This window comes from Triplophysa rosa, linkage group LG13 (assembly GCF_024868665.1).
Source record: "Triplophysa rosa linkage group LG13, Trosa_1v2, whole genome shotgun sequence".
Taxonomy (NCBI): Eukaryota; Metazoa; Chordata; class Actinopteri; order Cypriniformes; family Nemacheilidae; genus Triplophysa; species Triplophysa rosa.
In genome coordinates this window covers 1,799,187-1,812,009 of record NC_079902.1, presented here as the reverse complement: position 1 = coordinate 1,812,009, position 12,823 = coordinate 1,799,187, and the positions used below count along the sequence as shown (strand labels likewise).

Sequence of the window (12,823 nt, the reverse complement as noted above, 5' to 3'; positions counted from 1 at the left end):
AAGTAGTTCACCCAAATATACAATTTATCTAATCATTTAATTACCCTCATGCCATCCAAAATATATATGATATCTTTTCTTTAGTTAAACATATAAATGATTTAAAGAGTACATAACTAGGGATTTTTAAGGTCCTACTTTGGTTTATGGAGTGTCCAATAACAAGTGTACAGTACATAGGTGTAAAAACACTATTATTTCATAATAATAGGCAGTTATTCTTACCTTACTTCTTGACTGACTCTCAAATGATTAGTTCAGTGATTCATCCGTCTAATCCCCTCCTTTCCACTAGCTTAGTCTGATGCGATTGGTCAGATGGTCTAGTCTGCTGTGATTGGTCTATCGTGAATGAGGCTCATGAGCGAGTGTTTGGGGGAGAAGAGTGAAGTTTTCGCGGGCAGTCCTAGCAAAACGTAGGCGGGGTGACTATATGTAGTGACGTACATCCGCGGCGGTTCGCGAACCGGACTAGGGACGACTCCCTTTTTTCCAAGCCAATAACTTTGTTATTCATTCACCTTCGGATTTACAACTTGTCAGATTGCTTACTTTCAAACACGGCAACATTACACACTGCATGAAATGTCATTTTCATGATCTCATGTTATGTACTCTTTAATAATAAATGGCATGTTATCTAAAATGGGTAAAGCTCATACAAAGCACATCCATCAATCATTCAAGACAGTAATCCAAATGACTCCGGTGGTTTAACAAATGTCTTCTGTGAGAGAAACGGTGTGTGTCGTGAGAAAATTATATTTATTTATGGAGATTTACAAGCTTAATATTCTGAGTTTATCAAGACTGAAACCAAAACAAACATATCCGAGTGCTAAATTCAGGTATGTTGGCCCATCTACAATTTATAATCTCATTTGTTGTGACAAGATGTGTAAATCGTGAGAGAATTAACATTTTCGGGTGAATAATGTTTTCTAGATAGACTGTAATATTAGGTTTTATTTCTACCAATACTGATTTGTATAGATACATAACACCTATTTTGTAGTTTGTAATTCAGATGAACTAGAGTAAAGACTTCCAATTAACAGAAACAGATTAGTGGATTTATTGGGACCTTATGTGCTTATTCTTCATTTAGAACACACACTTGAAGCAACACAGGGTTTACTGTGTTGAACAAGAGCACAGCAATATTAGTACAGGATTTGCCTTTCTGAGGTTTGAACCTTCTACTTGTCAGTAAGCAGAACACATCACTTTACTTATGTTTGCCCTGCAATGCACATCAGTACATTTGAAGTACAATAAATATATCTTACCATCTGTTAGAAGTTTACCTCATTTAGAAAAATCCATAGCATATTTTTCTTACTAAACGATCAGTTGATTTCCACGCTGTGAGTCACTGTTAAACTGTGTACAGGGCTTTATTTGACCTTAACAGAAATGGAGTCAAACTAGTTTGATCGCTCAAGAAATAATGGCTGAAATCAAATGAGGGCTGGTCAAAGAGAGGAACAAATAAATCATTTACAGTTTTTATTTGAGTAGAGAACTCTCGAGTACATACAGCAAACATGTACTTTGTGTATTCTGAGTAAGTACAGAAGTATTTGTGAAAAACCAGACAATGCACTTTTATTTTTATTCCACGCTGCAGGAAGAATCTTGGCATCACAGTTAATCACTGTTATAGGTCTGTAGTTCCAGATCAGACAAGATGCTCCTGCATGATGACCGACACAAAAGGTACAGGTTATAATATGCAGACATCTTTAAATTCTTTGGGCTTATGCATAAAGGAGTTAAACGTACTTTTGCTGTTCGGACAGCTGAAACTCCTGCTGGACTCTCTCAATGAGCTTTGACATCTCAGGCAAACAGAAACCAGTGGCGATCTGGAGCAGTTCCACCACCTGATTCACATCACCACTCTCCTTTATACACGTCAAAAACTTATTCAGCAGCTCCTCACTGACACAACAACACAAATCAAGCTATCAAAATACATTCATGTTTACAGAATTTATCAGTTCAAAAAGCTTTAAAAAAAAGGTCCCTTCACTCATCAAAGATCGAGGAATTGTTCAATTGATTTCCAGGTCTAGAAAGTCATGAAAAGTCCTTATACATCACAGACATTTCTATAGTGATATACACATTCAACTTAAAAATACAATCTGTATTAAAAGTTTATTACTTTAAATGAATCTGTCACCCAAGATTATTATTATAAACACGAGCCTTGTCTAAAAAGCAGAGGGGGAGGTGTCGCAGCACTTTACAATAACTCTTAACATTTAACTCTAAATACAATTCTTTTGAAGTCATGGTACTTCATGTTTCAAGACCTAATACTAAGGATAAAACATTTTTAAAATTTATTCTAGCTATTGTATATAGGCCTCCAGGGCACCACACAGATTTTATTAAAGAATTTGGTGGGTTCTTATCAGAACTAGTACTGGCCGCAGACAGACTCGTTGTCGTTGGTGACTTTAACATCCATGTAGATAACGATACAGATGCCTTAGGAATGGCTTTCAAAGACACTCTTAACTCCATGGGCGTTAGTCAACATGTGTCAGGACCCACTCACCTTCGTAATCATACTTTAGATTTAATACTGTCTTACGGTATAAATGTGGAAGACGTTAAAATCCTTCAGCAGACATTTCGGATCATTATCTGGTATTATGTTTGCTTCACTGGCCTACGGCTGCAAATAAAACTCCTTGTTACAAATATGGTAGAACAATAACTTCAACTACCAAAGATGCGTTTCTCGATAATCTGCCTGAATTGTCTCAAATCTCTAGCATGAGAAATAACGTTGAAGATCTTGACACTACCAAATTTTAACTCCACCTTCTCGGAAACGCTAGACACAGTTGCTCCTCTACGTTTAAAGAAGATTAAAAATGGCAGCCCAACACCGTGGTATAATGAACACACTCAGGCTCTAAAGAAAGAGGCCCGATAAATGGAGCGCATCTTTAAGAAAACTAAATTAGAGGTATTTCGTACAGCATGGAAGGATAGTATTCAAAAATACAGGAAAGCCCTAAAAACGTCTAGATCCGCCTACTTTTCATCACTAATAGAAGAAAACCAGCACAACCCTAGGTTTTTATTTAACACAGTGGCTAAATTAACAAAAAATAAATCATCAGAGACTTCAGATACTGAATATCAGCATAACAGTGATGAATTTATGAACTACTTAACAAATAAAATCCAAGATATTAGAGAAAAAATTATAACAATGCAACCAGAAGTGAAACCTGCTGAACAAACTAACTAAAGCGCCCCTAAGGTGAAAATGCAATTATTTTCTACCTTATATCACAATGAACGGTCTAAAATCATTAGATCATCTAAATCAACAACATGCATGCCCTATACCTACAAATCTACTGAAAGAGATGCTCCCAGAAATGATAGATTCTCTTCTTAGTATTATTAACTCATCTCTGACATTAGGACATGTGCCTAAAGCATATAAGGTGGCTGTTATAAGGCGGCTGTTATAAGGCCCCTTGTCAAAAAACCCCAACTCGACCCTAGAGAACTAGGGAACTACAGGCCTATATCGAATCTACCTTTCATATCTAAAGTTCTGGAAAAAGTAGTTTCAACTCAATTATGCTCCTTCCTCCAAAGGAATGACATCAATGAAAAATTCCAGTCTGGATTTAGAGCATGTCACAGTACAGAGACTGCTTTGATCAGAGTTACAAATGATCTGCTGTTGGCGTCTGACCGAGGTGGTATCCTGTTATTGGTGCTGCTAGAACTTAATGCTGCATTCGACACCATTGACCACAGCACACTCCTACATAGACTCGAAAATTACGTCTGCATTAAGGGAATAGCTTTGAAATGGTTTAAATCTTATTTAGCCGACCGTTTTCAATTTGTAGCAATAAACAATGAGGTGTCACGCAAATCGCAAGTCCAGTACGGTGTACCACAGGGCTCAGTCTTAGGGCCTCTGCTCTTCGCATTATACATGCTAACTCTAGGAGATATAATAAAGCGATATAATTCACTGTTATGCTGATGATACTCAACTTTATATTTTCTCGAAGCCTCATGAAACACAGCAGTTCCATCGAATAATGGAATGCATAGTCGATATAAAAAACTGGATGAGTAACAACTTTTTATTACTGAACTCGGACAAAACAGAAGTGTTACTTATTGGACCGAAAACCGCCATTCGTAACAACCAAGAATACTGCTCAACTATTGACGGATGTTCCATACAACCCTCGTCGTCAGCTAAGAATCTTGGCATTCTATTCGACAGTAATCTGTCATTTGAGAGCCATGTCGCCAACACCTGTAAAATTGCGTTTTTCCATCTTAAGAATATATCTAAACTACGTCATATGCTGTCAATGTCAGATGCAGAGAAGTTAATTCATGCATTCATGACATCAAGACTAGATTACTGTAATGCACTGTTAGGTGGTTGCCCTGCAGGCTTATTACAAAAACTCCAACTGGTCCAAAACGCGGCAGCTCGAGTTCTTACACGTACAAAAAAGTATGACCATATTAGCCCGGTTCTGTCAACCTTGCACTGGTTACCTATAAAGCATCGCATTAACTTTAAAATCTTGCTTATTACCTATAAAGCCCTACATGGTTTAGCTCCTCAGTACTTGAATGAACTCCTTTTGTATTACAGTCCTTCACGTGCATTACGCTCTCAGGCGTCCTGTCAGTTGGTAATACCTAGAATTTCAAAATCAAGTGCAGGTGGTAGATCCTTTTCCTATCTAGCGCCTAAACTTTGGAATAGTCTTCCCTGCACTGTCCGGGAGGCAGACACACTCTGTCAGTTTAAATCTAGACTAAAGACGCATCTTTTTAATCTTGCATACACTACACTTGCATAATATAAATCCTCTGAGGGTTTAGGCTGCTTTAGATAGATCAACCGGAACCAAAAACACAACTGATGTACTTGTTGCATCAAAGAGTGCAGAACAGTACTCTACTCTCAGCCAGTCTTGTCTCATTGTTCCAACGTTACCACAGCGAGCAGGATGCAGTTCATGGCCTGACCTGATGGTAGAGCGGAGAATGGGAAGCGGCGACCTGACAAGAGCTGAGATGATAGAGCTGGATAAAGAAGGACGCGGTCACCTGACACGTCTTCATGGCCTGACCTGATGGTAGAGCGGAGAATGGGAAGCGGCGACCTGACAAGAGCTGAGATGATAGAGCTGGATAAAGAAGGACGCCGTCACCTGACACGTCTTCACTACAAAATTTCAAATGCTATTAGATTATTAATGATAATCTTAAACTATAATTTACCTTATTAGTAAGTTTATTTATTTTATTTAGCCTTGTGCAAGCTCTCTGGAGCTTGTGCAGAGGCAGCAGCTTTTGCCAGAGGGGAACTGGAATCCCCTGGTTGGGCCTGGGTTCTCGATTAGAGTTTTGGGTTCCTCGTCTCCGTTTGCATACTGTTTTGCACTATTTGCCTGGCCGGGGGGCTGCTTTAGAATTTTAAAGTTTTACTTAATTAATATTGCATATAGGAATTTATAGTCCGTTTAATATTTGACCTGTGCTTCTCTCTCCTTTATCTTAAATGTGTGCTTTCACTGTGCGTGCATGCCTGTGTGTGTGTGTGTGCATGCTTGTCTGTTTGTGTGTGTGTGTGTGTGTGTGTGTGTGTGTGTGCGTGCTTGTCTGTGTGTGCGTGCGCGTCCGTGTGTCTGCACGTCTGTGTGTGTGTGTGTGTGTCTATGTCTATGTGTGTTAGTACGTGTGCATATTGTGTGGGTGGAGTGTTTTTTATGTCTGCCTTCTGTGTTTTCACCTTTTTCTTGTTTTTACAGGTATAACTTTAATTGTTTTGCTTATAGTCAATATGTCTCATGTACAGCTGCTTTGTAACAATGCAAATAGTAAAAAGCGCTATATAAATAAAGTTGAGTTGAGTTGAAAAGATTTTTTTAAAGTCTGTATCCAGTAATCGCGAAATACGGGAAAAGGCATCAAAGTTCATTTGAAACCGTGTAAATCTGGTCGTACCTTGGAACTCTGTTGTTGGTCTTGAAAAGCTTTAGCATATCCCTGAATGAAGAGATATAATATGAAATCAATAAGTTGTTTAACCCTAAATGTTTGGATTATTTAAGTTAACAGACAATGGCGATGCTACCAGGCCTCACGCCTCCTCTGAGCTGCTAGCAATATGGAAATGACGTCGCTGAGAGAAGAAGCTGTCCAGCTCAGCGTCACCTTTCCACGGTCGCCCGTTTCGTACATTTTTTTCACATCCAGTGCACACTGAGCAAAAGACTCCTGAACCTGCACACCAAAGCATACAAGCGCATTATAACACGTTAGATTCTACAGCTGTGAACACATATCCGATTTGGTGCTGTTTTACCTCTTGACTTTGCTTCTCTCTGGCCATGAGAGTCAGCACATCTTCCACCAGATTCTGTCTGTTTGCGTGGCCCAGCTGTTTGATATCTGCAGAACCGCAACGTATTGTTGTTAGTACAATGTAATGTTCACTGTAACCATGGAAAGAGCAGTGACATGATTAATGCTATCTTAGGGAGGGTAAAAAAAACATCTTCACCTTTCCATATCTGGGGAATGAGGTCTAATCTGTTGTCAGTATCCAGAGCTTGCAGTAAATCTCTCATGACATTGGAATTAGGGTAGTGCACCTGTAGATCAGATCACATCATGTATTTCAGCAGTGTGTGTGTGTTTAAATGAAGCGGTGTGTTTATAATGTTCACTCACTGAGGGAATCAGATCTCTGTACCACTTCAACACCGCATCAATGTTCTCCATCATACACAGCAGACTGAAGAAGCGTGCGCTGCAGCATCACAAGACACATTCATTATTCACTACTGTTTTTGTAATGCTCAAACACACACTTGATTTGTTTTGTAGATGCTATACTCACTAGTAAATGTTCTGCTGGAAAGCCTCTCCCAGCAATCGCCAGTTGTCTCCAACCCCGAGCAGCTCGTGAACTCTGTACGCCTGCTCCATGTCTTTAGTGTCAACGCACTGCAGAGAGACGAACAGGGCACACGTCATATTTGGAAAGAATACTTGATCATAAACTGAGTGTTCGACTGAAATGTACTTACGATCCTCATAGCAGTAATGAAGAACAGTGCTGCAGAACAAAATGTCACATCACACATAAGAATCACAACCAACTAACTGAAGAACCCATACTGTATATGAAGAACCTCGTACCATCATCCGGGTCCTGAGCGCTAAAGCTCTTTCCAGAAACTTCATTCATCACTTCCTGTAAAACGTCCGATTGGCCCTGAATTGGGGCACCTGCAAAGCCGAGCATCATGAGAAATAAACGATCATGTTCATGTGTACTTGATTTTATATACCAGTGGTTCTCACACTTTTTTGTTGTAAGGCTCTCTTTAAGTAGAGGGCATGACTTTGTGGCCCCCCCAAAATAAAGACTTAGAATTTTTAATCAACCAAAAACATATTCAGTTATACAATGCTGGAACATCAATTCTTTTGGTTGGTGGTCTTATTTGTCAGATGTTTGATTGCATAAAATGCCACAAAATCTGTGGCCCCCCGGATCCATCTTGGGCCCCCCCAGTTTGAGAACCACTGTTTCTCTGTATCGATTAGTGTGCCAATTTACTTGATAAAGCATGAAAGAAATATACATATAACTTCTATGACCTGCTTTATAAAAGATGCACAACACGTGATTGTAGGAGGCCAAACTGGGTTCTGAAAGAGACCGGCAGAGAAAACCGTTTACTACAGATGCCGACATTTTTTCATAACTGATCACAATTCCGGCAAGTGTTTGACAGACCGATGGCCAGAGCCTTCATCTCACTGATGACGGGAAAGGCTTGCGATTTTCCCACAGCACCACAGCGTCTCAAAGCCTTCAGGACAGCGTTAAGCGTCAAGAGATTGGGTCTGATCTTCTGTTCTGCCATCTGCTTCAGAAGATCCTACAAAACACACACCGACACACGACTGATGCTGCCGCTGGAACTAACCACATAACAGATAAAGATAAAGAAACCTACGCACCACTACCAGCTCCCATTTCTCATTGTATTTCTCTTGTACTTCTGGAGCGGCTGTGATCAAGGCATTGAAGATGTGCACATCAGCTAGACCAAAACATAAGAGAACTTCTTTAGAAAAGAACATTCTTTCAGCTACATTTGAAGGAATAGTTCACTTACAAATGAATTGAATTATTTACAAACATCCCGTTTCTTCTGCTCTTTTCAAATTTTTATTTTCCATGATCCCTTTAACTGATGGAAATGCTGTTTTAAAAGCATCCTCACCTATCAGGCGGTTGTTTAGCAGGTCAGTGTAGGTGCTGAAAGCTTTGGAGTATGCGCCATACTGTGAATGCAAGCACACCATGGTCGACATTTACAAACACAACAGGAAAAGAACGACGTATGAAAAGACAGAACGCATCTCTTACCTTCACCATACCCCTGATGAGAGCGCTGTATGAACGCGTGTTTGGCTCCGACAGAAGCGCAAATATTCTCTCGGCATTATTATTCTCTCTAAAGGAACAAAACAAAGACAACTTATGATCACAACACCATAACACTCTCATAGCCAGTCGGTAACAGCAGGCGTAGACGCTTACTAAAAGAGAGAGAGCAAGTGAGAGCGTTCATTATTTTGACGGAATGGGTGTGTTTATTTTGGGTAGGGCTGTTTTTAGGGATCGGTTTTAAAAGAGAAAGGGATAGTTCACCCAAAAATGAAAATTCTGTCACCTTCAAGTTGTTTACAACCTGTATAAATGTCTTTGTTCTGATATTTGGAAGAATGTTAGCAACAGACCGTTCTGGGGCGCCACTGCCTAGTGGGAAAAATTACAATGGTAGTCAATGGTGCCCCAGAATGGGTTGCATTCCAAAACCTTCAAAATATCTTCTGTGTTCGACAGAACAAAGAAATTTATACAGCTTTGAAACAACTTGAGGATGAGTAATTCATGACAGAATTTTCATTTGTGGATGTACTGTCCCTTTAAGAGCATTTCTCAGAAATCCTTACTCCATCTTTAATGTAAGAATTTGTACAATGTGGGTATGTGAGACTGTACCACTTACTTCCAGACGGCTCTTAGTAAATCTGAAGGTTTGGGCGGTCTTCCTTTCTTACTCTGCGACTCATCCTGCACCTCCTAAATTAGGTTAAAAATACATACGTTACTTTACCATTGATGCTGCCTCTGGATATACAAACCCGATTCCAAAAAAGTTGGGACACTGTACAAATTGTGAATAAAAACAGAATGCAATGATGTGGAAGTTTCAAATTTCAATATTTTATTCAGAATACAACATAGATGACATATCAAATGTTTAACCTGAGAAAATGTATTATTTTAAGGGAAAAACAAGTTGATTTTAAATTTCATGGCATCAACACATCTCAAAAAAGTTGGGACAAGGCCATGTTTACCACTGTGTGGCATCCCCTCTTCTTTTTATAACAGTCTGCAAACGTCTGGGGACTGAGGAGACAAGTTGCTCAAGTTTAGGAATAGGAATGTTGTCCCATTCTTGTCTAATACAGGCTTCTAGTTGCTCGACTGTCTTAGGTCTTCTTTGTCGCATCTTCCTCTTTATGATGCGCCAAATGTTTTCTATGGGTGAAAGATCTGGACTGCAGGCTGGCCATTTCAGTACCCGGATCCTTCTTCTACGCAGCCGTGATGTTGTAATTGATGCAGTATGTGGTCTGGCATTGTCATGTTGGAAAATGCAAGGTCTTCCCTGAAAGAGACGACGTCTGGATGGGAGCATATGTTGTTCTAGAACTTGGATATACCTTTCAGCATTGATGGTGCCTTTCCAGATGTGTAAGCTGCCCATGCCACACGCACTCATGCAACCCCATACCATCAGAGATGCAGGCTTCTGAACTGAGCGCTGATAACAACTTGGGTTGTCCTTGTCCTCTTTAGTCCGGATGACATGGCGTCCCAGTTTTCCAAAAAGAACTTCAAATTTTGATTCGTCTGACCACAGAACAGTTTTCCACTTTGCCACAGTCCATTTTAAATGAGCCTTGGCCCAGAGAAAACGCCTGCGCTTCTGGATCATGTTTAGATATGGCTTCTTTTTTGACCTATAGAGTTTTAGCCGGCAACGGCGAATGGCACGGTGGATTGTGTTCACCGACAATGTTTTCTGGAAGTATTCCTGAGCCCATGTTGTGATTTCCATTACAGTAGCATTCCTGTATGTGATGCAGTGCCGTCTAAGGGCCCGAAGATCACGGGCATCCAGTATGGTTTTCCGGCCTTGACCCTTACGCACAGAGATTGTTCCAGATTCTCTGAATCTTTGGATGATATTATGCACTGTAGATGATGATAACTTCAAACTCTTTGCAATTTTTCTCTGAGAAACTCCTTTCTGATATTGCTCCACTATTTTTCGCCGCAGCATTGGGGGAATTGGTGATCCTCTGCCCATCTTGACTTCTGAGAGACACTGCCACTCTGAGAGGCTCTTTTTATACCCAATCATGTTGCCAATTGACCTAATAAGTTGCAAATTGGTCCTCCAGCTGTTCCTTATATGTACATTTAACTTTTCCGGCCTCTTATTGCTACCTGTCCCAACTTTTTTGGAATGTGTAGCTCTCATGAAATCCAAAATGAGCCAATATTTGGCATGACATTTCAAAATGTCTCACTTTCAACATTTGATATGTTATCTATATTCTATTGTGAATAAAATATACGTTTATGAGATTCGTAAATTATTGCATTCCTTTTTTATTCACAATTTGTACAGTGTCCCAACTTTTTTGGAATCGGGTTTGTATAATGCTGCGTTGTTTATAATCCATAATCTTATAGATTATTACTGCAAGGTTGTTTCGGGGTTTGAGACCACTTACGGTTTCCTCTGCCCTCTGCTCTGGAGCATCATGTACAGGATCATGGTCTCCATAAAAACAAATCAGATCTAACAGCTGATCGGTCACATCCAATGACACAGAGGTACCTGCGCAGAACATTCCCATCAGAGCGCATAACAGACAGATTCCATGACAGCATTGGCATAATATAAAAAAACCACTTCAAGCGTTTAGTTTGGGTGGTTTGTGAGAGTTCTGACCGGCCTGCAGCAGTTGATCATACAGATCCACAGCAGCTCTGACTTTCCTCAGCTGAATCCTCTCAATCAGAGCCGCTTCTGACACCTCCTCTATCTGAAGCTCCAGGCTCTCTGGCATCAAACACTTTCAACAGTAGCAGAAAGTCATTCAGTGCCATCAGCCTTCATCACATACATCATTTCAGATAGCAACCCTTCACACTCACAGGAATATGAGGCTCTGCGTAGTCCTTCTGGAAGTATTTCGGGAATTTATCGATGAACATTTTTGCAGCATTTCTGCCTGATTCTTGGGACAAGGAAAATAATTTCTGCATAGGAGAGAATGAGGTCTTCTCAATTACCACATGTATTTTTACATTACTACAAAAAATACGCACATACAATTTTTTAATAGTTTATTTAAAAAAAAGCAAATATTCATTATGTCTGCCATTTATTTTTATTTTTATCATCAGAGATTTCTCCTGTCCTCAAAGGAATTGTTTAACCCCCATTGACTTCCACTGTACGAACACAAAACCACCGAGACAATAACTTCCATGACAAATTCTGACAAATGAATTGTAGTTCTACTCACATACTCTCCTGATGTTCTTGGTGTGAGAAATGGATCATCCTGAAATCTGTATTGCGATGCTGTAGGATCCTGTGTTGTGTAAAACACACACACACACAACTATGCATGAAGATGATGTACTTTAAAGCAGCATTGTGATGTTTGTGTTACATTTTGACATACCCTGTTGACAGTTGATGCCAGTGCTTGTAAGAGAGCCTCCTTGCTCCTGATAAAAAATATGAAATTGTTCATGATTTCAATATTCAGTAAATTCACAAAGAGTCAGGGAAAGCAACACAAGTACTTACCATGTTTTCTTCTTTGGAATGGCTATTTCTTCTTGAAAAGATAAAATACAAATATGACCTTTTCCCCCAAAACAAAGCACAACAGCATAATGCAGATGAATGTCTTACCTGATGCTGATGCTGAGACTGCAGGCTGTTGATACGCAGCAGAACTCAGAGTAAAATTCCTGAAATCAGATCGTATCATACATGTGAACTTTACATTTACATCTATCATGTAACAGGCATGATGTGACAGCCCCTTGAAATGACCTACAGACCACTAGTGATGTCAGGAAAAAAGACAAATAACAACAAATGTCATATAAACGGACTCATAAGCCCGTGTATGCGCATATATCTTACCTGTTTGATTTCTGTGTGTTAATGTGAAATAATCTGCTACTTTTACAAACATGATGCCTAAACGCCTGTGTACAGGAGGACGCCATGACACCCGACTGGGGCAGAATATAGAATTGGGTGGCAAATGTGTAATGTTGTCCTGTGTTGTGTAAATTATTCCTGCAGGGGGGCGCTCGGCGGCTCACAAAACAACCCCTCATTCTAATCTGTGGACGTTTTACTTCATTTTGCACTCTATTCGTTATATTACTTTCAACAAATATATTTATTATTTTAATAAATATTTAGTATATTTATGAGTGTTATCTGTGATACAAATAGAATCCTGTCGCAAGAACAACGTACAACAAAACGTTGAATACCATGAAATACTATGATTGGTCTATTCTGTCCAGCGTTGAGAAATGTAAGACGTATCACATGACCAATGTGCCGCAGTCATAACGATAATTACATTTAAAAATAAC

The 12,823-nt window shown here is 39.7% G+C and overlaps 1 protein-coding gene across 2 annotated transcripts; it reads right to left on the bottom strand.

The window, feature by feature from the left end:
* Positions 1 to 1,472: 1,472 nt before the first annotated feature.
* ptcd3 (pentatricopeptide repeat domain 3) lies at positions 1,473 to 12,456 on the bottom strand. Of its 2 annotated transcripts, none has more exons than XM_057350062.1 (24): positions 12,357 to 12,456; positions 12,120 to 12,178; positions 12,012 to 12,042; positions 11,884 to 11,929; positions 11,722 to 11,790; positions 11,348 to 11,452; positions 11,142 to 11,265; positions 10,921 to 11,027; positions 9,117 to 9,190; positions 8,471 to 8,558; positions 8,325 to 8,385; positions 8,059 to 8,141; positions 7,832 to 7,976; positions 7,693 to 7,743; positions 7,228 to 7,317; positions 7,116 to 7,144; positions 6,926 to 7,032; positions 6,757 to 6,835; positions 6,587 to 6,677; positions 6,389 to 6,474; positions 6,158 to 6,306; positions 6,028 to 6,069; positions 1,786 to 1,944; positions 1,473 to 1,696 (listed from the first exon to the last, which is right to left on the bottom strand). In XM_057350062.1, the coding sequence occupies exons 1-24, from the start codon at positions 12,440 to 12,442 to the stop codon at positions 1,651 to 1,653; spliced, it is 2,007 nt and encodes a 668-aa protein (XP_057206045.1). In that variant the 5' UTR covers positions 12,443 to 12,456; the 3' UTR covers positions 1,473 to 1,650. The 2 variants fall into 2 exon arrangements, with proteins under 2 accessions (XP_057206045.1, XP_057206046.1); XM_057350063.1 differs by having other exon boundaries at positions 12,012 to 12,039.
* Positions 12,457 to 12,823: the final 367 nt, after the last annotated feature.

What these genes read in the sequence shown, in the direction of transcription:
- ptcd3 (XM_057350062.1), bottom strand. Translation starts at nt 12,442, where the DNA reads ATGGCGTCCTCCTGTACACAGGCGTTTAGGCATCATGTTTGTAAAAGT. An exon ending in TTACTAAGAGCCGTCTGGAA is followed by an intron (nt 8,559 to 9,116) that starts GTAAGTGGTACA and finishes TTGTTCCTTTAG; the next exon opens with AGAGAATAATAATGCCGAGA. An exon ending in ACAGAGATCTGATTCCCTCA is followed by an intron (nt 6,678 to 6,756) that starts GTGAGTGAACAT and finishes TCTGATCTACAG; the next exon opens with GTGCACTACCCTAATTCCAA.